General features: G+C 45.3%; 3 protein-coding genes across 7 annotated transcripts in view; 2 read left to right on the forward strand and 1 right to left on the reverse strand.

Annotated features, from left to right (window-relative positions):
• Positions 1-16,537, forward strand: VPS26B (VPS26 retromer complex component B). The gene is made up of 6 exons (XM_075839249.1): positions 1-365; positions 7,317-7,473; positions 9,407-9,571; positions 10,086-10,261; positions 11,287-11,429; positions 12,497-16,537. The coding sequence occupies exons 1-6, from the start codon at positions 143-145 to the stop codon at positions 12,641-12,643; spliced, it is 1,011 nt and encodes a 336-aa protein (XP_075695364.1). The 5' UTR covers positions 1-142; the 3' UTR covers positions 12,644-16,537.
• THYN1 (thymocyte nuclear protein 1) lies at positions 16,233-24,453 on the reverse strand. Of its 4 annotated transcripts, none has more exons than XM_075839253.1 (8): positions 24,239-24,453; positions 23,547-23,604; positions 22,536-22,699; positions 22,066-22,134; positions 21,898-21,990; positions 17,987-18,082; positions 17,564-17,714; positions 16,233-17,386 (listed from the first exon to the last, which is right to left on the reverse strand). In XM_075839253.1, the coding sequence occupies exons 2-8, from the start codon at positions 23,587-23,589 to the stop codon at positions 17,322-17,324; spliced, it is 681 nt and encodes a 226-aa protein (XP_075695368.1). In that variant the 5' UTR covers positions 23,590-23,604; positions 24,239-24,453; the 3' UTR covers positions 16,233-17,321. The 4 variants fall into 4 exon arrangements, with proteins under 4 accessions (XP_075695368.1, XP_075695366.1, XP_075695365.1 ...); XM_075839251.1 differs by lacking the exon at positions 24,239-24,453 and adding an exon at positions 24,093-24,140; XM_075839250.1 differs by lacking the exon at positions 24,239-24,453 and adding an exon at positions 23,921-24,083.
• The window catches only part of ACAD8 (acyl-CoA dehydrogenase family member 8), a 19,180-nt gene continuing 17,917 nt past the window's right edge, over positions 24,234-25,496 (forward strand). The window contains exons 1-2 of one of the 2 annotated variants that reach the window (XM_075839247.1): positions 24,234-24,366; positions 25,086-25,186. In XM_075839247.1, the coding sequence (XP_075695362.1) occupies positions 24,243-24,366; positions 25,086-25,186 (225 nt within the window). In that variant the 5' untranslated portion in view covers positions 24,234-24,242. Of the gene's footprint in view, positions 24,367-24,583; positions 24,660-25,085; positions 25,187-25,496 lie in introns of those variants that run through there. The other variant, XM_075839248.1, reaches the window with a different exon arrangement.

The following is a 25,496-nucleotide window of genomic DNA, read 5'->3' on the forward strand; positions in this document are numbered from 1 at the left end:
ATGGTTACGTGCGGCGTCATCCAGGCCGAGCTCTGCGCATGCGCGCTGTGCGGGACACCTCGTAGCGGAGACCGGGACCTGTGAGAGAATCGGTGTCGTGCTGTCAGCCGCCTGATCCTGGGCCCTCACCTCCGCCGCAGCCATGAGCTTCTTCGGCTTCGGGCCGGCCGCGGAGCTTGACATCACGCTGACTGACGCGGAGAGCCGCAGGCGGGTGGAGCACAAAACCGAGGATGGCAAGAAGGAGAAATATTTCCTCTTCTACGATGGGGAGACCGTGTCCGGCCGGGTCACCGTCAACCTGCGCAACCCGGGCAAGAGGCTGGAGCACCAGGGGCTGAAGATCGAGTTCATCGGGCAGATCGGTGAGAGGAGGGGGCGGGGACCGGGGCTTCTGTCATCTGCGCTTCACTGCAGTGCTGCCGGGGGACTACAAGTCCCAGCAAACCTACGGAACCGCTGTGGCCTCGTGTATGACTACAAGGCTCAGCAAGCGCAGGGCATCGCAGTTATCAGACCATCGCTGTGTGCTGCTGGGGGACTACAAATCCCAGCAGGCATGAGGCATCTCTGTCAGTGCAGGTAAATGTATAGGCATCTGTGGTACTACTACTCCCAGCAAGCCTCAAGCATGAATGGTAGTTTTGTGCCAACAGTAACCTATACATATCTGTGGTACTACAAGTCCCAGCAAACCTAAGGCAAGGCTGCGGGCTTCTGTCGTACTACAAGTCCCAGCAGGCCTTGTGCTGTATGTCTGTGCACTCTATTATTGTCTTGTGGCACAACAAGCTGCCCACCTGTACCTTGTCGTGTGGGGAAGTTACGTTCCTATGTAACGGGTCATCGCGACAGGTCCAACCTAGAACAATGGCCGCCGTCACTGTGCTGCCTGGTCCAAAGACGACTATTGCGACTCATCAGAAATTTGTGTTGTGCGACTCCAATGAGGTCCATAGAAATATTGGTCGAGCTGTAGCCGATGATTAGATCCCGACAAGCACCGGTGAGCGCTGGCGACTATAGTAGCGCTATTGCTTTACTGGAATCATCCGTGTAGCTCTGGGATCAGAGAATATTTGGTCGCAGTGGTTTTACGGAGGGGTTAGCGGCTGCCGGACACCACTTTGGCGCTATTCATTCCTTAGAGCGACCTCTGTGGAAATCCATGACTGCGGCCCATATTATCAAGTGAATCTGTCCTTGTTGCCCATAGCAACCAATCAGAGCTCCGCTTTCATTTCTTAACCTGCTGTGGAAAAATGAAAGCTGCGCTGTGATTGGTTGCTATGGGAGATGATTCACTGTTCGACACCCCTATGTATACACCACAGGTGATATTGGGGGCTGTGTGGTGATCTTCACCGTGTGATCGGCCGCAGGACCGCGCATTTATTTAATTAATTTACGTCACAGGCCCAAAAGCCGAGGACAACATGTCCGGTTCAGCGTTACTAAGGAGATCTTGTATGGATCTAAATCACCATCTCAATCAATATCTACATCCGGAGTGGCTTGAATACTGGATGTTTGGTGTTACTGGATGTATTTGGGGATTTGGATCCATGTTAGATCTCCATGACAACACTGAACATGAGAGAGGACATGTCAGTAGTGCAGACTCAGGCTTTGGGCCTGTAACTTGACCTGATCAGATTAGGGAATTTCTGACAGTATTGGCATAGTTACACTTCTAAAGATCCGTTTTTGGGAAAGCTGAGTGACCGCTATTACAGATTCCACCACAGTTGTCAAGAAGTGGACGTTTTATTGACTTCCTATTTGATAATCCAGAACCTGTCTGGGCCCGGCGTAGACTTCGTACATTAGACTCCACAGGCCGTAATCTGTGTTATCGTCTCATTCCATTGTCTGTCTCTTTCTCTCTTAGGGTATAGTCACGCGGCTTATTTTCAGCCGTTTTTCAGGGCGTTTACGGGCTGAAAAACTGCTAAAAATACGGAGGTTGAACGCCTCCTAACATCTGCCCCTTGATTTCAGAGGGAAAAATGGCGTTCCGATGGGGCTTTTTATTGACACGGCCATTTGAAAAAATGGCGCATAACTACTTCCCCCCCCCCCCCCCCCCGGCAAAAATAAGTGCATTTTAACTTCTTAAACCATTTTTGGAGCCGTTTTTCATTGTCTCAATAGTAAAACAGCTCCAAAAACGTCCGTAAAAAAACTCTTGTTGCATAAAAAAATAACTGAAAATCAGTGGCTTTCCCTTGAAAACCGCTCCGTATTTTACAGCAGTTTTTTGTTAACGGTGTGAACATACCCTTAAAGGGAACCTGTCACCGCGACGGTCCTGGCCCATTTATTACACCCTATATGTGTCCTAGTAATGTCGAACATTATCGCCAAATTCTCGGAAAAAGGAAGTTCGGAGGTAGGAAAAAATCTAGTCCTATATGCACCTCCATTTAATGAAGCCTCTCTGCCAATCAGCAGAGCCGGGAGGAGTCACATGGCACTTGCGGTGACGATAATCCTGCTATAGGAGGGCAACGCTTTCTATTACTTGCATCCTTATTGGTCAGATTTTTTGGCACATATAGTCTTGCAGTCGCTCCCAGTAGTTCAGCTCTGATAGGATCTTGTACAACCTGTAAATAAAAGTGTTGTCCAGGATTAGAAAAACGTGACTGCTTTCTACAAAAAAAAAAAACAGTGCCACCCCTGTCCACAGGTTATGTTTGGTATTGCAGCTTAACCCCATTCACTTCAATAGGACTGAGCTGCAATGCCAGATACAACCTGTGGACAGGTGTGGCGCGTTTCTTGAAAAGTTCTGCAATTTTCTAATATATTTTGTGTTTCAATTCTGCACTATTTTTAAGATCTCTGTTTCCTGTCAGTGAATTGGAACATTCTTCTTCACCTCCGGAGGCTTAAAACCTGTATCAAATACGTCACACACTGAAAAATTTGCATCAATTGTATCCAGTCTCTACAATCCCCTGAACTAAACATCTCTCTCCTGTCCTGATAGTTTGTTACAATGTATCAGTGCAGGTAATATGCATCATTCTGGAGTCCAGGGTGATCTTCTCACAGAAGATTGTCTATATTGGATACAATTGTAACACGTATTAGGTCAGGATGGGCTTTCAGCCTCTGGATGTAAGCGAGAATGTTCCTATTCAATAACAGCAAGCATAGATCTTGAAGATGGTTAAAATGGGAAACATAAGAACAGATGGGCTCCTTGATTTATAAGTTTCCTGTAACCTCCCACCGTGTCCGCCATGATGGCCGCCGGTCATTGTCCTTTATTGTTCGTAGTATTGACTTTCAGAACTTTATTCTGGTTGCCGTCATGGAGGATGTGGACTGCAGCAGTTGCCGTGGTAACAGCATCACCTTCTCCTCCGTCGTAGGTTTTATTGGGTAAAGTCGACAGATAAATGAGGAAACTGGAAAATCTGCACCCCGGGAAATCCATTTAGTGTTGCTGTGACTTTTTCCGTGTGTCTCGTGCACAATGTTCCTGTCGCGTCACTCGTTCCCGGCGCGGCGGGTACCGTAACCAGTCTGCAGTGGGTTAGCGTGCATGATGAATTTTACAGGAATCCTGCACCCATCTGGACTCGTTCTCCCTGCCCCAGTCTTGGGGGTTGTTGGGAGGAGGGGGGTTGTGGAAGATTAGTCCTGGAAATCTCTTAAAGGGGTTTTCCCATGAACCACCTTTATGGCCTATAAATTGCTAATGACTTATCCCATCAATACAAAGAACTAGCCTGCCTGGTCTCCTGCGGCCAATGAATGACACGGCTATGTGGCGCTTAATGGACAAATTGCCATGGAGGCCAAGAGAGAGCCCAGTAGTGATGGCAACCTGTGGCAGGGGGCAGAATATAGTCAACTTTCTTCAGAGCAAGCTCTGTGCGGGCACTGAACCAGCAGGGAATGCTGTAAGATTTCTGCTATGTAGCCTGCAGAATAGTGAGTGCAGCTCTGGAGTATAATACAGGATGTAACTCGGGATCAGTACAGGATAAGTAATGTAATGTACGTACACAGTGACTCCACCAGCAGAATAGTGAGTGCAGCTCTGGAGTATAATACAGGATATAACTCAGGATCAGTACAGGATAAGTAATGTAATGTATGTACACAGTGACTCCACCAGCAGAATAGTGAGTGCCGCTCTGGAGTAGAATACAGGATGTAACTCGGGATCAGTACAGGATAAGTAATGTAATGTACGTACACAGTGACTCCACCAGCAGAATAGTGAGTGCAGCTCTGGAGTATAATACAGGGTGTAACTCAGGATCAGTACAGGATTAGTAATGTAATGTATGTACACAGTGACTCCACCAGCAGAATAGTGAGTGCAGCTCTGGAGTATAATACAGGGTGTAACTCAGGATCAGTACAGGATTAGTAATGTAATGTACGTACACAGTGACTCCACCAGCAGAATAGTGAGGACAGCTCTGGAGTATAATACAGGATGTAACTCAGGATCAGTACAGGATAAGTAATGTAATGTATGTACACAGTGACTCCACCAGCAGAATAGTGAGTGCAGCTCTGGAGTATAATACAGGATATAACTCAGGATCAGTACAGGATAAGTAATATATGTACACAGTGACTCCACCAGCAGAATAGTGAGTGCAGCTCTGGAGTATAATACAGGATGTAACTCGGGATCAGTACAGGATAAGTAATGTAATGTACGTACACAGTGACTCCACCAGCAGAATAGTGAGTGCAGCTCTGGAGTATAATACAGGGTGTAACTCAGGATCAGTACAGGATTAGTAATGTAATGTACGTACACAGTGACTCCACCAGCAGAATAGTGAGGACAGCTCTGGAGTATAATACAGGATGTAACTCAGGATCAGTACAGGATAAGTAATGTAATGTATGTACACAGTGACTCCACCAGCAGAATAGTGAGTGCAGCTCTGGAGTATAATACAGGATATAACTCAGGATCAGTACAGGATAAGTAATATATGTACACAGTGACTCCTCCAGCAGAATAGTGAGTGCAGCTCTGTAGTATAATACAGGATGTAACTCAGGATCAGTACAGGATAAGTAATGTAATTTATGTGCACAGTGACTCCACCAGCAGAATAGTGAGTGCAGCTCTGGAGTATAATACAGGATGTAACTCAGGATCAGTACAGGATAAGTAATGTAATGTATGTACACAGTCACGTCACCAGCAGAATAGTGAGTGCAGCTCTGGAGTATAATACAGGATATAACTCAGGATCAGTACAGGATAAGTAATATATGTACACAGTGACTCCACCAGCAGAATAGTGAGTGCAGCTCTGTAGTATAATACAGGATGTAACTCAGGATCAGTACAGGATAAGTAATGTAATGTATGTACACAGTGACTCCACCGGCAGAATAGTGAGTGCAGCTCTGGAGTATAATACAGGATGTAACTCAGGATCAGTACAGGATAAGTAATGTAATGTATGTACACAGAGACTCCACCAGCAGAATAGTGAGTGCAGCTCTGGAGTATAATACAGGATGTAACTCAGGATCAGTACAGGATAAGTAATGTACTGTATGTACCCAGTGACTTCACCAGCAGAATAGTGAGTGCAGATCTGGAGTATAATACAGGATGTAACTCAGGATCAGTACAGGATAAGTAATGTAATGTATGTACACAGTGACTCCACCAGCAGAATAGTGAGTGCAGCTCTGGAGTATAATACAGGATGTAACTCAGGATCAGTACAGGATAAGTAATGTAATGTATGTACACAGTGACTCCACCGGCAGAATACTGAGTGCAGCTCTGGAGTATAATACAGGATGTAACTCAGGATCAGTACAGGATAAGTAATGTAATGTATGTACACAGTGACTCCTCCAGCAGAATAGTGAGTGCAGCTCTGGAGTATAATACAGGATATAACTCCGGATCAGTACAGGATAAGTAATGTAATGTATGTACACAGTGACTCCACCGGCAGAATAGTGAGTGCAGCTCTGGAGTATAATACAGGATGTAACTCAGGATCAGTACAGGATAAGTAATGTATGTACACAGTGACTCCACCGGCAGAATAGTGAGTGCAGCTCTGGAGTATAATACAGGATAAGTTATTTATTTACAGAGTGACTCATGAGTTTATATAGATCAGTCATCTCCAACCTGTGGCTCTCTAACTGTTGCATAACTACTACTCCCAACATGCATTGTTTTGAGTCTTTTCCTGTTGGGGGTGGAGTGGTCTCCAGTGTTCGGCCGCCTGTATACATAAATCCGATAAGCCTCCCAGGCGTTACGCTGCAGGCTCCCTCTTATGGCCTCGTGCTGAGTTTGGGATTGTTTGTTGCCTGCTGATCGAGGAAGATCTAATATTATTCCTCTCCAGAGTCGCCTGGTGAACATCTCCCACCTCAAAGAGCGAACGTTTCTAAACACGCGGCCGCCAACCGAGCTTACCCTGCACTACCCAGAAGAAGCGGAAGCAGCTGCGGAAATAAGGTTACTCGCAGAATGAACCTATTGTACTTCTTGGAGGATGAGATACTCAGGGGGCGACTTGTGCTGCATTCCTCATTGATTTATAATCCCATCTTTATATCATATGATCATTTTACCGTCTGAATCCACGTCTTCTGCATCCACCCAGAAGTCAATACTCTGCTCCTCCAGATTCATGAATAGAATACCAAAATACAGTAATGACTGACACATTGGCAAAGTAGGCGAAATAAAACTACATAACAATTCAGGTTTATTTGCCATTCGGGGTCTGAAAAGCTGAGAGCAATCCCTATGGGCACTGTAGTGGCAATCTTTAATAGTCACCCAGCATCTTTTACCCATATGGGAGATCCCGATGATACGAATATTACAGGACGACTTCGGGACTTTGTGTCAGTTTTTTTTTAATTTTAGACAGAAATGTCCTCTATGAATTAGGAGACAAAACCCTGTACATTATAAAGATGAATTGTGTATATAGTAAATTCCTTTAATCCGGCATCGATATAGATCTCTGGTGGTGTTGAGTTCGCAAAGGTTCTTGTAAACCCTACAGCTCTGCTATTCCGCGCTGCAGTGACTGAGCAGGGGAGCTCCGCAGGGTCTTGTTCTGACAGTTTCCCATGAATGAATCCGGAAGTCTCAGTAAATCATGAATCTGGGACCCTTAATTTGTATCGGGGCGCCCTTTTATCTGTGGAAGGCATTAGTCGTAGATCTGGGCACAGCTTTTGTAGTATCAGAGCTATATGTCTGTGAATAGATGACGTTGCCTCTCCTATAGACGTCCGTTTTTGTGACTTGATCATTGTCCTGTTGTCCTCCGCAGAGTTGTATTATGACCGGGGAAACCATCATGAGTTTGTCTCGCTGGTGAAGGATTTGGTGCGTCCCGGAGAAATCTCCCAGTCCCAGAGTTTCGACTTTGAATTCACTCACGTGGAGAAGCCGTACGAGTCGTACACGGGGCAGAATGTGAAGTTACGGTACGTATCGTGTCCTATAACGAGACGGGATTCAGGATCTCCCCTTTAAATGCCAGGATTAGAAAAAACTGCTTTCATCCAAAAACAGCACCACACCTGTACAGAGGTTACGTGTGGTATTGCAGCTCATCCCTATTCACTTCAATGTAGCTGAGCTGCAATACCTCACACAACCCATGGACAAGGGTGGCGCTGTTTTTGGAAGACCGCAGCCATGTTTTTCTGATCCTGGATAATCCCTTCAACAGTTTGTATCAAGATTTAAAGGGGTTTTCCATAAATAACGCTTAAAGGGGTTGTCCCAAGATTAAATGTTATCCCCTAACCACAGGATAGGTAATAAGATGCTGATTGGTGGGGGTCCGCCCCTTGGGATGATCACGAGAACGGCTATCTCCGACAGTGCCTTAGAGAGTGAATAGAGCAGGAGGGCGCATGCTCGACCTGCCACTGCCTTCATTCAGATGAACGGGATCGGTGGGTATTTCAGCGGTCGGACCCCCACTGATCAACATGTTATCACCGATCCTGTGGTTAAGGGATAACATGTAATCTTGGGACAACCCCTCTAATTATTGTATAATGAAATGTTTTGCAGCCTTCTAATAGGCTTTTTTTCAGTTTCAATATTTCTGCTTGCTGTCATTGAATGGGACTATACTTGTTTACATCTAAAAACCTGTCCAGACTGAATACTTCTTAGGCCTCATTTACACGAGCGTGTGCGTTTTGCGCGCGCAAAAAACGCTGCGTTTTGCGCGCGCAAAAGGCACTTGGCAGCTCCGTGTGTCATCCGTGTATGATGCGCGGCTGCGTGATTTTCGCGCAGCCGCCATCATAGAGATGAGACTAGTCGACGCCCGTCACTGTCCAAGGTGCTGAAAGAGCTAACTGATCGGCAGTAACTCTTTCAGCACCCTCGACAGTGAATGCCGAACACAATATACACCAACCTGTGAATAAAAAAAGACTTTCATACTTACCAAGAACTTCCTGCTTCCCCCAGTCCGGGCTCCCGGCCGTTGCCTTGGTGACGCGTCCCTCTCTTGTCATCCGGCCCCACCTCCCAGGATGACGCCGCAGTCCATGAGACCGCTGCAGCCTGTGATTGGCTGCAGCCTGTGCTTGGCCTGTGATTGGCTGCAGCTGTCATTTGGACTGAACTGTCATCCCGGGAGGTCGGACCGGAGTTATCGGTAAGTCAGAACGTCTTTTTTTTTTTTTACAGGTTCATGGATTTTCGGAGCGGAAGTCACTGTCCATGGTGATGAACCAGTTTAACGCTTTCAGCACCGTGGACAGTGACTGTCTCCTGACGTCGCGTACCCGAACATTTTTTACCGGTTTCGGTCAAAACGAGTTTGGCCGAACCCGGTGAAGTTCGGTGCGCTCATCTCGAATTTGACACTCCGTTTGGATGTTTGTAAACAGAAAAGCACGTGGTGCTTTTCTGTTTACATTCAGGAGTTTGACAGCTCTTGCGCGAATCACGCAGTTCGCACGGAAGTGCTTCCGTGCGGCATGCGTGGTTTTCACGCACCCATTGACTTCAATGGGTGCGTGAGTGCGCGAAAAACGCACGATTATAGAACATGTCGTGAGTTTTTTTTCTGCGCACACGCGCTGAGCGCAATTCACGCATCGTGTAAACTGCCCCATTGACTAATATAGGTGCGTACGACATGCGTGCAAAGCACGCGCGTCGCACGCGCGTATATTACGTTCGTGTAAATGAGGCCTTAGAGTGAGGGTTTGATACAATTGTATTCAGTCTTGACAATTCACATCCGAAGCAGAAATCTCTCTCCTGTAAAGTTTGTTACAATGTATCAGTGCAGGATTGATCATGCAAATAGCTACAAACGACAACAGAGGTTATGTGGGTTTGTGCCTGTTCTGTTGGTTATCACCTCTGTCTCGCTCGTCTGACCAGGTACTTCCTGCGTGCCACCCTCAGCCGCCGACTCAATGACGTTGGTAAAGAGATGGACATCGTGGTTCATACGCTGAGCACTTACCCTGAACTGAATTCTTCCATCAAGATGGAAGTGGGGATCGAGGACTGTCTGCACATCGAATTCGAGTACAACAAGTCCAAGTAAGTCTCTGTCCAACATCCTCCCCAAAAAGAGTCAAATTCCAATACTCCGGCACTTGATAGTCTGGAACTCAAACTGGTCTGGGGGGCAGAAGTAAATCCCCCGCATATGTAAGACTAGACCACCAGGCCTTCCAGGATTTTCCAAAATGTTTTTGATTTCCTGATAATCCAGAATCTTGCTTGGTTTATGGATGCCGGACTATTGGAATCTTTCTCTGACAATATAACCATATGATCTAGGGAACCAGGGATTATAACAAGACCACGGCGCGCAGCACTACTGACATCACTGAGGTACAAGATGCCTCCGAATTTAGCCCTCCCTCTGTGTAAGTCCTGTTCAGACGCGGCGGATTTGATGCAGATTTTCGATGCAGATCTCGCAACTTAACCCAGAATAAAGTATAGTACAATACACGCCACTGGTGATTTCTGAACCCCATTCACATGCAGCAGATTTTTGCTTCAGACTTCGCCTTTTGCATTTGTTTTATGTTTTCTCCTTTTACAGATATCACCTTAAAGACGTCATCGTAGGGAAAATCTACTTCCTTCTCGTGCGGATCAAGATCAAACACATGGAGATCGACATCATCAAACGGGAAACCACAGGGACCGGACCAAATGTTTACCATGAAAACGACACGATCGCCAAGTATGAGATCATGGACGGAGCTCCAGTACGAGGTATGGACTGTGCGATCTGCTATCGTTTGGTAGAGTCTTCCCATATGAATCACGTCTTGGATCCTCCATGGGTCGTCAAGTTCTTTTTATATTATATCTATGTCTGGGAGTGCTCGGTGACAACCCTTATGGCTGCAGTACTGACGGGGCATGCTACCCAGCTTTTCCAGACTACTGAATTTCTAGTCTGATCCCCCACTCCTGTATTTAAAGGACCCCCTTTAAATTATTTATTCCATAAATAACGCTTAAAGGGGTTGTCCCAAGATTAAATGTTCTCCCCTAATCACAGGATAGGTGATAACATGCAGATGGGTGGGGGTCCGACCGCTGAGACCCCCACCGATCACGAGAACGACCATCTCCAGCAGTGCCATAGAGAGTGAATGGAGCAGGAGGGCGCATGCTCGACCTGCTGCTGCATTAATTCAGAGGAACGGGACCCCCATTCTCGTGATAGGTGGGGGTCCCAGCGGTTGGATCCCCACCGATCAGCATGTTATCACTGATCCTGTGGTATCCGTATCACTGCACAGCAAGACCATTTTGCCACTCAGGTGTCCAGAAAAGCTGGGTGACAAACCCCCGGTGAGGGCAGCGATATTGACGGTCACTAGAATATTGGATACTTAAAGGGATTGTCCGGAATTAAAAAAAACATGTTTGCTTTCTTCCATAAACAGCACCACACCTGTCCACAGCTTGTGTCCGTTATTGCAGCTCCTCTCCATTAAACCGAACATGGCTGACCTGCAATACCACACACAATCTGCAGATAAGTGTGGCGCTGTTTATGGAAAAAAGCAGCCGTGTTTTTCTAATCCAGGACAACCCCTTTAAGGATTTATCTACTTATTTCACTGAATGCTGGACACTTTTTGGCCACAGCTTGAGCAGGCAGCAGCCGCCCACGAGCCGCCTGTGGCCACCCTGGCACTATAGTGTTCCAGTCGTCTTTATTTTATTCGCTTGATTGAGGATAAGATTTGCGTCCGCTTTGACTTTTGCATCGTCTTTCGCTGTAGGTGAATCCATACCCATTCGGCTGTTCCTGGCTGGATATGAGCTGACCCCGACCATGAGGGACATCAACAAGAAATTCAGCGTGCGCTATTACCTCAATTTAGTGCTGATCGACGAGGAGGAGAGGCGCTACTTCAAACAGCAGGTCAGCGCCCCCGCGTATTACACTACATAATACCAGGGCAGAGAGGTTTTACTTTGCTAGACATGACAGTAGTAACCCCCCCCCCCCCCCCCCACTCCAACCCTGCAGGGGAAATGTGGTATTACATGGCGCCCAGACTAATAAATGGCTGTCCACATAATACATGGCTGCTCCGGTTAACTAGAGTGGGAGTCGCTCTTTATAATGGGTTTATTTGCGCTGGTTAAATAGGACGGGTCACTTCTTCTGTCTGTTTTAGTAAATAATTGTATTCTCCATGAAAAAGCTATTCTGTTCCTCTGTTATTCCTCCTAGAAATTCATGAATAAATTGACAACTGGGCGTTTACCATTCTCCTTGTCAAAGGGGCGTGTTCCTACCGTTTTACTGTCAGCACTGATTGGATATTATCAGTCTGTGTAGAGCCACACCCCCAACTAATAACACCCAATGGTCAATTTATTCATACATTTCTAGGAGGAATAACAGAGAAACGGCACAACGTAGAATTCTAGAAAAAGACGTTCCAGAATTGTTATTTCATGGGGAATACAATAATTGACTTAAAGGGGTTGTTCACTACCGGACCACTTCGGTCTGACACCCGGACCCCGCACCGATCAGCTGCTCAGGCTGCGGGCACCTAAAATTTATTGCACACTATGCAGTGTACGGAGCCGGAAGCAGTTGGCTCCGAACATTGCATAGCGGCCGAACTGCAACTCTGCTATTCACTGGAATACTGCAGCTCGGCCGATATTATGTGACCGGAGCAACTGATCGGTCCGGGTCCGAAACCGGGACCCCACATTGATCGTATACTGATGGCCTATTCGGCGGATAGGTCATCAGTTGTCCGGTAGTGGGCAACCCCTTTAAATAGACATGTCAGGAGAGGTGTCAGGTCCTCTGGGGATCCCGAGTGGGGGACACCCATATGCACAATTTGGGTATATAAATCACAGCTGTCGGGCCCTCAGCCCTGGAAAGGATCATGTGACAGATGATCCAGATTATTTCAGATTTCTTGCCCATGACAATCTTTCCTCCTCTCTCTCATCCTCCAGGAGGTGGTGTTATGGCGTAAAGGAGACATCGTGCGGAAGAGCATGTCTCACCAGGCCGCCATCGCCTCTCAGAGATTCGAGGGAACTCACCCCGATAACCGGCCCCAATACAGCGGGGCGGCTGCAGGAGACCAGGAGAACGAGTGACTGCTTGTCCAGTAGGGAACAGGCTCGACAATGACTAAATAGAGACTGGACCTCTCCGAGCCCACCTGTTCACCACCTGTGCTAACTCGGACACTCAGCGGGTCAAGCCTGCAGAGGGATGAGACCACCTTCACTTACCGGGCCGGCTGTCCGTTCCTCTTGCTGCTACTTGACATTCAGTAACATGGGGGTGGGGGAGGGGAACAAGCAGGGCCTGGCCCCTTTTAACTCTTCGTGTTTATACTTTTTATGATCTCATTGGCTTGTCGTTTTCACAGGCAGTCCCGCCGTTGAAGCCCAATACATCTGGATTGAAAACCAAAGGGTTGGCCTTTACACGGGAAAGGTTCTGACCCATGACAAGTGCGCTCTTCACCGCGTGGTTGTAGTTAGTCCTGACCGCCACTTATCGGTGCCAGTATAAGACCTATCTGTCCATTCCAAGCACCTCTCATGTGTGATGCTGCTCTGACCACCAGGGGCAGCAGCGCTCTGCATGCCCCCTTCCCTGAGTCAGACACAAGTAAGGGATCATGTACATTATATAGACAGTATATAACTATAACCTTTTTATTTGTTTTATTTAAAGGGAGATAGTAAAGAAATGTACCCGCTGTCCTGCTACCCCTCGTACAAGAGATCCGTGTCAGGAAGAACATCAGGTCCATACGTCCGCACAAGCCACGCAGGTTTATTAAAGGGACACACACAACTTTATTTACTGGCAGTGAGATATGAGGGAATCCGAAATATCCTATTACCGAGCCGTATTTCCTCCTTTGTCTTATATCAGGTACTTATGGCTCTGTAATAGGAAATCTGCCCCTTGGCTAAACACATTTATACATAGATTTGCTCATCTTTACCCGCTGTAAATGGCTTTTGCACAGACACCTAGGGCATGGGAGATGAAATAACATTAATTTTACCTGTAGTGAATGTGGAACTGCGGGTATATTAGTAATCGAGAGAATACCAACTAATCACAGCACACAAGATACATGGGAGAAATGATCCAATTGTCTTAAAGGGCAAGTAACCCTTTAAAAAAGTGCAGCAGTATTATAAGAGGAGCAGCTGATATCAGTCACATATATAGATGTAAGGACTGGAGGATATAATAGTACAGCAGTGATATAAGAGGAGCGGCTGATATCAGTCACACATATAGATGTAAGGACTGGAGGATATAATAGTACAGCAGTGATATAAGAGGAGCGGCTGATATCAGTCACATATATAGATGTAAGGACTGGAGGATATAATAGTACTGGAGTGATATAAGAGGAGCGGCTGATATCAGTCACACATATGATGTAAGGACTGGAGGATATAATAGTACAGCAGTGTTATAAGAGGAGCGGCTGATATCAGTCACATATATAGATGTAAGGACTGGAGGATATAATAGTACAGCAGTGATATAAGAGGAGCGGCTGATATCAGTCACATATATAGATGTAAGGACTGGAGGATATAATAGTACTGGAGTGATATAAGAGGAGCGGCTGATATCAGTCACACATATGATGTAAGGACTGGAGGATATAATAGTACAGCAGTGTTATAAGAGGAGCGGCTGATATCAGTCACATATATAGATGTAAGGACTGGAGGATATAATAGTACAGCAGTGATATAAGAGGAGCGGCTGATATCAGTCACATATATAGATGTAAGGACTGGAGGATATAATAGTACAGCAGTGATATAGGAGGAGCGGCTGATATCAGTCACATATATAGATGTAAGGACTGGAGGATATAATAGTACAGCAGTGATATAGGAGGAGCGGCTGATATCAGTCACATATATAGATGTAAGGACTGGAGGATATAATAGTACAGCAGTGATATAAGGGGAGCGGCTGATATCAGTCACATATATAGATGTAAGGACTGGAGGATATAATAGTACAGCAGTGATATAAGAGGAGCGGCTGATATCAGTCACATATATAGATGTAAGGACTGGAGGATATAATAGTACAGCAGTGATATAGGAGGAGCGGCTGATATCAGTCACATATATAGATGTAAGGACTGGAGGATATAATAGTACAGCAGTGATATAGGAGGAGCGGCTGATATCAGTCACATATATAGATGTAAGGACTGGAGGATATAATAGTACAGCAGTGATATAAGAGGAGCGGCTGATATCAGTCATATATAGATGTAAGGACTGGAGGATATAATAGTACAGCAGTGATATAAGAGGAGCGGCTGATATCAGTCACATATATAGATGTAAGGACTGGAGGACATTGTTCCTGCAGTTATAACCCATTCATTACAGGGTGCCATATAAGCTATTAATACAACTAGAAATTTTAGGGGGGTATATTTTGTTGGTTTTTCCGCTAGGACAGGACCATCGTTTTAATCCTCGCACAGCAGTCTTGACCCTTGTTCACAACGTGGTGTTTCACGTTGACATCTCTGTGACCTGCGGCTTCTTCTGCATTGACTGTAAAACCAGCCATCTATTCCTCCTAATGTACCTGTGACCTGACTGACTCTGCTATATGTTCGATGGAACTGAAGAGGTTAAATTAAAGGGGTACTTCACACCCAATCAAGTCTCCAATTGGATGTGTCCTGTGCAGTAGGCAAATCTGTACCTGCAAAGGGTAATGGGGAGTATTGCCTCTCTGCTCTATTCCCTACAGGACAAATCCATAAAATATATGATCGGAGGAGCCCCTTTAATGCAGTCACGGTCGTCGGCGTGCAGTGACCGACATTTCCAACCATAGAGCTTGTATGTTATTGGGCATTAAACTGCATTACTTAAGAGGACCGGTCAGCTCTCCTGACAGATCTGTTTTATTCCCCATAAAAATAACAAGTCTGGAGCATCTTTTCTTAGAGCTCGGCATTGTGCCATTCCTCTGCTATTCCTCCTGGAAATGTCTAAATGGACAACTGGGTGTTACCATTTCTCTTGTCAATGGTGAGTCTCTACAACCTCTGCATTGTCCAATCAATGCTAAGACTGTAGTGACACACACCATTAACAAGAGGAATGCTAATACATTTCCAGGATGAATAACAGAGGAGCGGCATAAACCAGAGTTCTAAGAAAGGGTGTTTCAGAATTATTTAATGTGGAATACCATTATTTTTATAAATCCTTAAAGGGGTTTTCCCATCAGGGACATTTATGACATATCCACAGGACCAGATGTCTGATGGGAAGACCTCACTCAAAAGGGGTTATCATTCATTCGATGGAAAATCTGCGTCATTGGTAAGGCTCTGTTCACACCACAACAGATGACAATTGTCATATACCTCCTATTTTATTAATTTAGTTTTTTTTCAGCCATCATTTCATTGAAATCAAATATTTTTCACTTATTGGGTTGATGCTTCAGATTCATTGCAATGATGGTAATGGACAAAAAAAAATGCATAGTTGTAAGCAGAGCCTAAAATGCACCTCCCCCGCCAAATGTAGGCAAGGGTTAACCGTGGAAGACGGCAGTATCAGTATTATTACAGTTCTTTTTATTGTTTTGGCTCAAAAAAATATGTATAAAAAAGTTCAAAATTCTTTCAAGTCTATACCGAGTATAGCCAATTCCATCCGGTAACTTATATGGATGTATTTATTAGGGGGTCAGAGATCGCACTTTGATACCATGGCAGTGCCTCAATCTGCAATTAGATCGTCAGCTCATGGGAGCCAGGCCGCGGCGAAAATTATCCGGTTGCGCCATCAGAGAGGTTAAAGTTCACCCTCGATCCAGAGATCGTCATGGACTTAAGGCGATTGCCATTCCGATTGCAGTGTTTTTTTTCCCCCACGTCTATCATTTCATTGTGTTTTTAAATGTCTATTTTACATTGTTTTTATTAGTCTCAGATTAAAGAAAAATAATGTCTCCGACGAGAGAAGTGCATTTATTATTTTATTCCGTGTTCTCACCGGCCGCTAGTGCTGCCCAAACACTTTCACTGATATTCAGAGACTTCCATTACTTTCTTCTCTATTCACATTCAAAGCTTCATGCAGAATTCTGATGCTTTCCTGTAACCAGAGAGCAGTGCATTGTGGGAGGTCACGAGTTCTAGTAAGTCACATGACCTGACAACAGTGTAAAAAAAAAAGTGTAGTCTGTTACCCAGGGCAACCAATAGACTTTTTTAAACCGCACTCATTCCAGTGATTCAGCTTTTTTTATGTGCCTTTAGATGGTAACGTTCTGTTTTTATAAGCAGAAAGTTTTAACAAATATGGGAGGACCAGTCAGCCATTAGGCACAGAATCAGATCGCCACTAGTTTTGCAGATTTAGCCTGAGCTGCATGGACGTGTATGTGCGGCATTTCTGTACAGACCCGTCCCAGAGATCTCCAAATCATCAAGCGTCCTAAGTCAGAGGGGTTGTCCAGCATTAGAAAAACACGGCTGCTTTCTTCCAGAAACAGCGCCACACTTGTCTATGGGTTGTGTCTGGTATTGCAGATCAGCTTCATTGAAATAAATGGGACTGCAATACCACCTGTGGACAGGTGTGGCACTGTTTTTGGACTACAAAATGACTAACGATACTGCCTGTGAGATCCTGCACTGAAGTAGGTAAAAGAAGTATGAAAAAACTTTATTAAAAAACTACGGAAACAAATCCCACGTGGGTCAAAAACAAACAAACGCCTTGTGCGGAACGTAATTCAGTCGTCGCCGTCTTGCTCCATGTTCTTCTCCTCTTCCAGGCTCAATATGTAGTCAAATTCCTCTGTATAAAGAGAAGTCCTCGTTAACCATTCCTTCAAGGCTCCGCACGATGTGCCTATTTTTCACAGTAAATTCTACAGACACCAAGTTAAAGCGAGGGGCAAGTATCCAGGGCGCCCTCTAGTGGCAATAAGACAATCAGGCATAATCTAGCCACCTGCACCGACTAGTCACGCACCTTGTGTGAGCGGCTGCACAGACAGTCTTGCTCGGGTGAAAAGCGCCATTTTTTGAAGGGGTCCGCCTGCGGTCTTGTGCTTTTGGTGCAGCTTCTTCAGTTCCGCCAGAGAAATGTAACGTTTCAGCCTCCGTACAAACTGCACATCCACCTGCAATAAAACCAGACACGCACTTGTCTTGTACTGCTCCGTTCACACAGAAAGCTTCATCCAGAATTCTGCTGGTTTGCGATTTCCAGAGAGCAGTGCATTGTGGGAGCTCTGCTGCCAGGTCACATGACTGACAGCAGGGTGGAGCTAAACTGCTGACTGATTCCAAGAGCAACCAGCAGAATTTTAAAACTAGCTATGTATGGGATGGAGAAGATGACCCAATATTGAAGAAAGTTACGGAACCTCCCGTCTGATGTCTGCGCACTCACCATGGACCATTTAGGGTTGTCCTCCTTGCTGGAGGAATCATAATGCGGATTCTTCCGATCAAACTGTGTATGGTCTGGGTAGGATTCCTTCACAATCTAGAGAAAAAGTGCGGAGGGGTGAGATATCCGACGTCATTATAAAAAGTTATTTTCATATCCGCTGGGTTGGGTCGGCAGCGCCTGCGTGAAGTTGAGACATTGCCTAGAAACCGGATGACAAGACTGCAGGACCAGACTCCTGTGTGACCAGAGTCCACAGAAGTGATGGCGGCCTATACTGATGATGGCCGCCATTAACCTGCTAGATAGAGTAATAGAAGGCAAGTAGTGATCATTTTTATATTTTTTGCGGCTTTAAAGGGTATGGACACTTGCAAACAGTCCCTATTAAAAAACATTCTTCCGTTTTATGTATACAGCCCTATGCGTGTTATGATCTTGCAGTCCTGTGTTACTCCCTTTCATCGGCCGCTCTCGTCTACCGTCTAAATCTGGGAAAACAACAGGGAGCAGAGAATTACACGCGACTGCAAGATCAGACGTGGCACAGGCCTTCATAGCGGTGCAGTCACATGCGGCAGATTTTGTTGCAGAAGTTCCTGCAACTGAAAATTAGTTCCGCTCTTAGGCTGGGTTCACACACCCTATTTACGGACGTAATTCGGGCGTTTTAACCTCGAATTACGTCTGAAAATACAGCTCCAATGCGCCAACATCTGCCCATTCATTTGAATGGGTCTTACGATGTTCTGTTCCGACAGTCATTTTTTTTACGTGCCGCTGTCAAAAGACGGCGCGTAAAAAAAGACGCCCGCGTCAGTGCATGTCACTTCTTGGGACGTAATTGGAGCAGTTTTCCATTGACTCCATAGAAAAACAGCTCCAATTACGTCCGTAGCGGACGCTGCGAAAAACACCTGCACTTGCCATTACGTCTGAAATTCAGGAGCTGTTTTCTCCTGAGAAAAGCTCCGTAATTTCAGGCGTATCGGACGTGTACGTGTGAACATACCCTAAGGGCATGTGCACACGCAGCGCGTTCAGATGTTTTTTTGGGCCGTAAACGTCCAGAAAAATCGGAAGCAGAACACCTCCAAACATCTGCCCATTGATTTCAATGGGAAATACGGCGTTCTGTTCCGACGTTGCATTTTTTACGCGGCTGTTTTTCAAAAGTGCATGTCACTTCTTGAGCCGTTTTTCATGGACTACAGAAAAACAGCTCCAAATACGGCCATAAAAAATGCGAGTTTGATTAAAAAAACATCTGAAAATCAGGAGGTGTTTTCCCTTGAAAACAGCTCCGTATTTTCAGACGTTTTGGATTTTGTGTGCGCACGTATCCTTAGGGTATGTTCACACAGGAAATTTAGCCTCCCATTGATTTCAATCGGAGTCGGACGCTTTTTTCTGATTTTCTTCAGCTAGCAGGAAAAAGAAGCGTCCTGCTCAATCTTCAGGCGGATTCTGCCCGAACCTCCCATTGAAGTTAATGGGGAGGGAGAAGTCTTCCTGTCGGGGGCAGGAATAGTTCCGCAGCGGATTTTGCAGCAGGGCCCGCCACACACAATCCGCTGTTTGAACTTATGAATGTACAGTCGTGGACAAAATTGTTGGAACCTTCCGTTAAAGAAAGGGAAACCCACAATGGTCACTGAAATAACTGACAAAAAGTAATAATACGTTTTAATTTACTGAAAATCAACTCGTGTGAATCAGACTTTGCTTTTGAATTGCGGTTCAACAGAAGAATTAAAAAAAACGAATGAAACTGCCCTGGACAAAAGTGATGGTCCATGTCTATGTGTCGTTAATCGACACATACAGAGATGAAAAAAAAAAATTGAAGCCCCCATAGAGAAGTAAAGAAAAAAACTTAAAAAGTATAACACAAATAAAATGTATTTTAATATCAAACTAAAAGCAAGATTATATATATAGATTAAAAAAAAATAAAAAATCGTGACACTTTCCCTTTAACGATTTCTGTAAAGGGGGGGGGGTTTACACTGGGCGATTATCGTGCAGATAATTAGTTCTTATAAGGCTCGTTGCCGATAATTGTCCTGTGTGAACAGGGCAGCGATCAGCAGATGAACGATCAAACGCTCAACTCAATCATCATCTGATCGTATCGTTTTAAAAAAGTAAAATATCGTTGTCGGCAGCGCATCCTGGTGTGTAAACGGGGACGCGCTGCCGACATGATGATAATGTATGGGGACGAGCGAACGGCGTAACGACCGCTCGTCCCCATCCATAGCTCCGTGTGACAGGAGCAAACGAGCACCGATCAGTGATGTCTCGTTGATCGGCGCTCACTGTACCGGCGGTGTAAAAGGGCCTTTACCCGACTTCTGCACCGGTCCACAGGTATTTTGGCCCCCATCCTCGCGTCTTCTCCAGGTTTCAGCTCCGTCCACAGACGTTCACTAGGATTTAGATCAGGGCTCATAGAAGCCACTTCACAATAGTCCAATGCTTTGCTCTTAGCCGTTCTTGTATGTTTTTGGCCGTGTGTTTCGGGTCATTATCCGGTTGGAGGAGCCATGACCGGAGACCGAGCTTTCTGACACTGGCGGCGCATTTCACTCCAGAATGACCTGATAGACTTGAATCTGTACAGGGTAAAATGAAATCCCAAGACTATCAAGTCATTCTGGAGTGAAACGCGCCGCCAGTGTCAGAAAGCTCGGTCTCCGGTCATGGCTCCTCCAACAGGATAATGACCCAAAACACACGGCTAACACCACCAGAGAACGGCTAAGAGCAAAGCATTGGACTATTGTGAAGTGGCTTCTATGAGCCCTGATCTAAATCCTAGTGAACGTCTGTGGACGGAGCTGAAACCTGGAGAAGACACGAGGATGGGGGCCAAAATACCTGTGGACCGGTGCAGAAGTCTCATTGAGCGTTAGGGTATGTTCACACACAGAGTCAAAAACGTCTGAAAATACAGAGCTGTTATCAAGGGAAATTAAAAACGGCTCCAAAAACGGCTCAAGAAGTGACATGCACTTCTTTTTCGCAAACGTTTCTTTTTTTTTTTTAACGCGGCAGTTTTTCAAAATGGCTGCGTAAAAAAATAAAACGCCCCAGCGGAACAGAATGCCATTTTTCCCATTGCTTCGGATTTTTCGGCCCGAAAATAAACAGTGTGAACATACCCTTACGCAAATCGTTGGTTTGCAGTGATTGCCTCAAAAGGTTGTGCAACAAAAAAGCTAAAGCTATGTTCACACGCTAAAGTAAAAACGGCTGAAAATACGGAAGCTGAACGCCTCCAAACATCTGCCCAATGATTTCAATGGGAAAAACTGTGTTTTGCTCCAATGGGGCGTTGTTTTTACGCGGCCGTTTGAAAAAAATGTCAGGTAAAAAAACTCCCCGTAAAAAGAAGTGCATGTTAGTTCTTGAGCCATTTTTCATTGCGGCAATAGAAAAACAGCTCCAAAAAAGACCGCAAAAAACATTTGATGGCTGAACAAAGGCTGTTTTCCCTTGAAAAGCTCCGTATTTTACTGCTGTTTTGCCTTTTGCTTGTGGACGCACCCTAAAGGCCTTGTTCACACAGTGCAGATTTTGCCTACATTAAGCCAAAAACAGAAGTGGATCCAGGAGAGCAGACCGTCAAGGCTTTTCTTTATATATTTCTTCTGTTTCGTTTTCGTTCCTGGTTTTGGCTTAAAAAATTCAAAATCTGCACTATGTGAACAAGGCCTTTGGGTGAAGCAGGGTCATGTCTGCTTCAGAACAGCATGTAATATTTGGGGGGCCAGTTACAGAATCTCAATGGGGCCCTGGAGCTTCGTTCTTTGCCTCTGGTCAGAGCTCTGATGATTATTAATACACATAGTAACTTTATTATAATCCTGACATTATGGACTCTGTAATTGAGGGGTCAGACCCACCTTGACGATCCCCGCGATGCCCGGCTCCTTGCAGTTGCTGTGATAGAAGAAAGCCGCCTGACCGTTCTTCATGGCTTGCAGAAAGTTTCTCGCCTGAAGAGACAAGAACATGGAAATCATTCCCTGGAATAAATCCGCTGCTTTATTAAATCTCGAACGTGCCCTAACCTGGTAATTCCGGACCCCGTCCCAGCATGCCGTCTGGTTCGGTTGCACTTTCAGATCTTCTATTCCAAACTGAAAAAAAAATAATGATGTCCTGACGAGTTCTGTATGACAATGAGATCTCCGTCCTCCTATAGGATATGGCCACCTTTACAACCGTAAAATATGAAGCCACTTGTATTGTGTGTATACAGCTCCTATGCAGAACTATCTGTCTCCATGGTTACAGACTACAAGCAAACCCTGTGTAGTCTGATCCGGCAGCCATGTGTTACTTTCTTCCATCTGTCCTTTGAATGTATGTAAGTCATGGAGACCCGTAGATCTGCATAGGACCTGCAGACACAAACCAGTAGGGGATTTGTAATCAAGATTTGTAAAGACACTGGCTGCTGATTGGCTGCTATAGTCAGGTCAGTGACATCACCACTCGGAGGACGGGCAGCAGGGGGTGTTATTTCACCAGGTCCTACCTTCATGTCCATGCCCTTCTCCATTCTACTCTCAGGTTCGGACTTCATCAGCCAGCAGTGATATTCTTCCTTCTGTTTCTCGGTGGAGCTCGACCCCACCGTTGATTTCTTCCGAGTCCTCGCGCCTTTCTTTGCCCCTCGATCACCCCCTTGGTCATTTTCATCTGTGCAGTAGTAAAGATTATTCAGAAATTATTATTATTATGTTATATATATTTACTTGGTGGTCTTGGGTACACATTTTTTTTGTTGCATGTCAATTATACAGGATTACCAATCCATTGGGGGTCCTGTATCTTCATTACTTTTCTGGTTTCGATTTTTTTCAACTCCTTTTTAACTTTGTACAGTGTGAGAAATATGCTTTTGCAACATGGAAACCATCAACAAGCAGCTGCTGACAGATCGGTTATTCCTATTTTGGTTATTAGTTTGAGTGTGAATGGCTTGTGGGTCTGATTGGCTCATTAGTTCCTTCAAAAGGGGTCGTCTCATGAAGACAACCCCTGTCCATATGCCCTATGCTCGGGATCTATTGTTTATGAGCAAAATAGAGAGCCGCTAGGGAAAAACAGCTTTCACTCTGGCGGACATCAATACATTGTATGGACAGCCTGGACGCCATGTAATACTATAAATATGTGGCTGGCTGAGGCTTCACCGAGCTAAGTCAGATGACTCCTAACTTTATTAAAGAATGAAGCTATGATAAGATCCGTCATCAGCAACTTGTTGATGGTTTCCATGAAAAAAAATTCTATACTACAGAGAAAAAGCAAAAAAGGTAATAAAATTATATTACACAATTTTTGGCACTGCAGCCACCATGTCATTGCCAAGAACTAGCCACATGTCACTGTGGCGGACTGGTGCCGGTGTAGGATCCCTTGTGGAAATGGCAGCCAAGGGAAATTAGACTTTGTAGCTATAACCAGAATTAAATTTTTTGTGTCCGGTGTTATAACCTTCCACTACAACATCGGAGAGAGTGACGCAAAACCTCAGACTTACCAGCAGCCGGTGACGTCACGCGCTTCCTTTTACTTTGCCGCATAATTCACTTCAATCCCTAAATCATAAAAATGGATGAAAATGAACGATGTTAAGAACAAAAAGCAGATTATACCGACATTAAGACAAGTGACATCACTGAGCCCGGCGCGATGACATCACTTTTTGCCGACAGTGTAGTCCAGGCTTACTGACACATTATATTTGGTGCCATGACATTATGTTCACTGCTGACATTTGTTTTGGCGGTCCGGGCATGTTGGGAGTTGTAGTTTCACAACAGCTGCCAAGTCGTATATTACTTACAGACCGCTGATGTAAATTAAAATTTAAGGACACAAAATAGAAACAGATTTCAAACATTAGACAATCACCTGAGGATCTACTTTTATAGAACTACAACTCCCATCAAATTCATTCAGTTACAGGCAAATAAATAATAACAATCCTCACTACTAGCAGGGAAACCGCTATACCAGGATATAAGGGGGTAGGAAACATTAAGAGAATATCATGAATTCCATGTGGGCATCTCAATACCATTACCTAACAGCTGCGGCTCCTTTAAGACGCGCCTCTCAGGCTAGCCAATCAGCTTATTATGCAATACAAAGCTCCGCCCTCCTTTGCGCGGTTTAGTGGGAAATGTAGTTGTAGTTTTATCAATGAGTATCCACGTTAACTACATTTACCGTGATGCACCGGCATACAGACATGGCGGTCGGGTTCAGAGTAGGATGCCTGTTCTCTCGGTCTATCAGAAATGTTCTCAGCGGGATGACTACGACTACCAGCAGACGAATAGCATCAGTTATAGATCGTAAGGACATGAAGGGTTAAAAATTCAAGGGGTGGAGTCAGCGAGGATTCATTGACCTTCTACTGTTAATTGACTGGGGCACAGAAGATCACGTGATTGATACTTGCCGTCATCCATGTTGGTGCAGGGAAGGTCATGTGATCGTCAGTGAGGATTGTGGGGCTGTCATGTGACTAAGATTATTTCATTTGATTGGTTACAATAGAAATGGGGCTGTTTCTGTATGGGGAAAAAGACGGGGTTGCCTATAGTAACCACAAGGCGCGCAGCTTTTGGAAATGGGACAGTTATAGGTTGTGTGGACAGTTGCACATTTTTCATATGATCATTTTTTCCAGTGTTCCCAAGGTTTAAAAGCTGTGAGATTTCCAGTGCCCCCATAACAGTGAGCGTCACAGTGCCCCCATAACAGTGTGCGTCACAGTGCCCCCATAACAGTGTGCGTCACAGTGCCCCCATAACAGTGAGCGTCACAGTGCCCCCATAACAGTGAGCGTCACAGTGTAATTTTCATCCGCTATTACGGACCCATTCATTTCTATTGACCACGGACACCTTCCCGTATATTTGCGAGAAGGTGTCCGGGCCGTAGAAAGAACATGTCCCATCTTTTGCTTTTTACGGCCCGTGCTCCCGTACTTTACGAGAATGCGGGTGACTGTCCTATCAGCTCTGTCCGGAGCGTTCCTTTGAATGTTTCCTTTCCTCTTGCTCCGCAGCTTCCGTCGGGTTGAGTGAAGAACAGAAGGAGTTTCAGAAGGTGGCTTTTGACTTTGCCTCCAAGGAGATGGCTCCAAACATGGCTCTATGGGATGATAAGGTGAGGACGGAGGGCAGAAGCGGACAGGGGTTTCCGGAGTCCACCAGGGGAAATGCTAATGGTACCGTCTACTGGGGTATTTGTGGATAAACCCATAAATAGAACACCCTAGCGGACGGTCATTTCTCCAAATGGGGTTGTTTCCTTCTGCACCTTTAGGGCCCCTAATTGGGTCAGAGATGGGCCCATCGTGATATCCTCTGGTATTCTGGAGGGCCATTCAACCCTGGTCTATGGTCTACATTTTCACTTGCTTATTTACCATTCGATCCCTTTTAGACGCCCCCTATCCATGTACTATTTACCCCTA

The sequence above is a fragment of the Rhinoderma darwinii genome, chromosome 10 (genome assembly GCF_050947455.1).
Source record: "Rhinoderma darwinii isolate aRhiDar2 chromosome 10, aRhiDar2.hap1, whole genome shotgun sequence".
Lineage (NCBI taxonomy): Eukaryota > Metazoa > Chordata > Amphibia > Anura > Rhinodermatidae > Rhinoderma > Rhinoderma darwinii.

Coding starts and splice junctions, on each gene's coding strand:
- VPS26B (XM_075839249.1), top strand. CDS start 143: ATGAGCTTCTTCGGCTTCGGGCCGGCCGCGGAGCTTGACATCACGCTG. Junction 366..7,316: donor CGAGTTCATCGGGCAGATCG/GTGAGAGGAGGG, acceptor TGTCCTCCGCAG/AGTTGTATTATGACCGGGGA. Junction 11,430..12,496: donor GGCGCTACTTCAAACAGCAG/GTCAGCGCCCCC, acceptor CTCATCCTCCAG/GAGGTGGTGTTATGGCGTAA.
- THYN1 (XM_075839253.1), bottom strand. CDS start 23,589: ATGCGGCAAAGTAAAAGGAAGCGCGTGACGTCACCGGCTGCTG. Junction 22,700..23,546: donor CGTGACGTCACCGGCTGCTG/GTAAGTCTGAGG, acceptor ACTACTGCACAG/ATGAAAATGACCAAGGGGGT. Junction 17,387..17,563: donor TGTGCAGCCGCTCACACAAG/GTGCGTGACTAG, acceptor CTCTTTATACAG/AGGAATTTGACTACATATTG.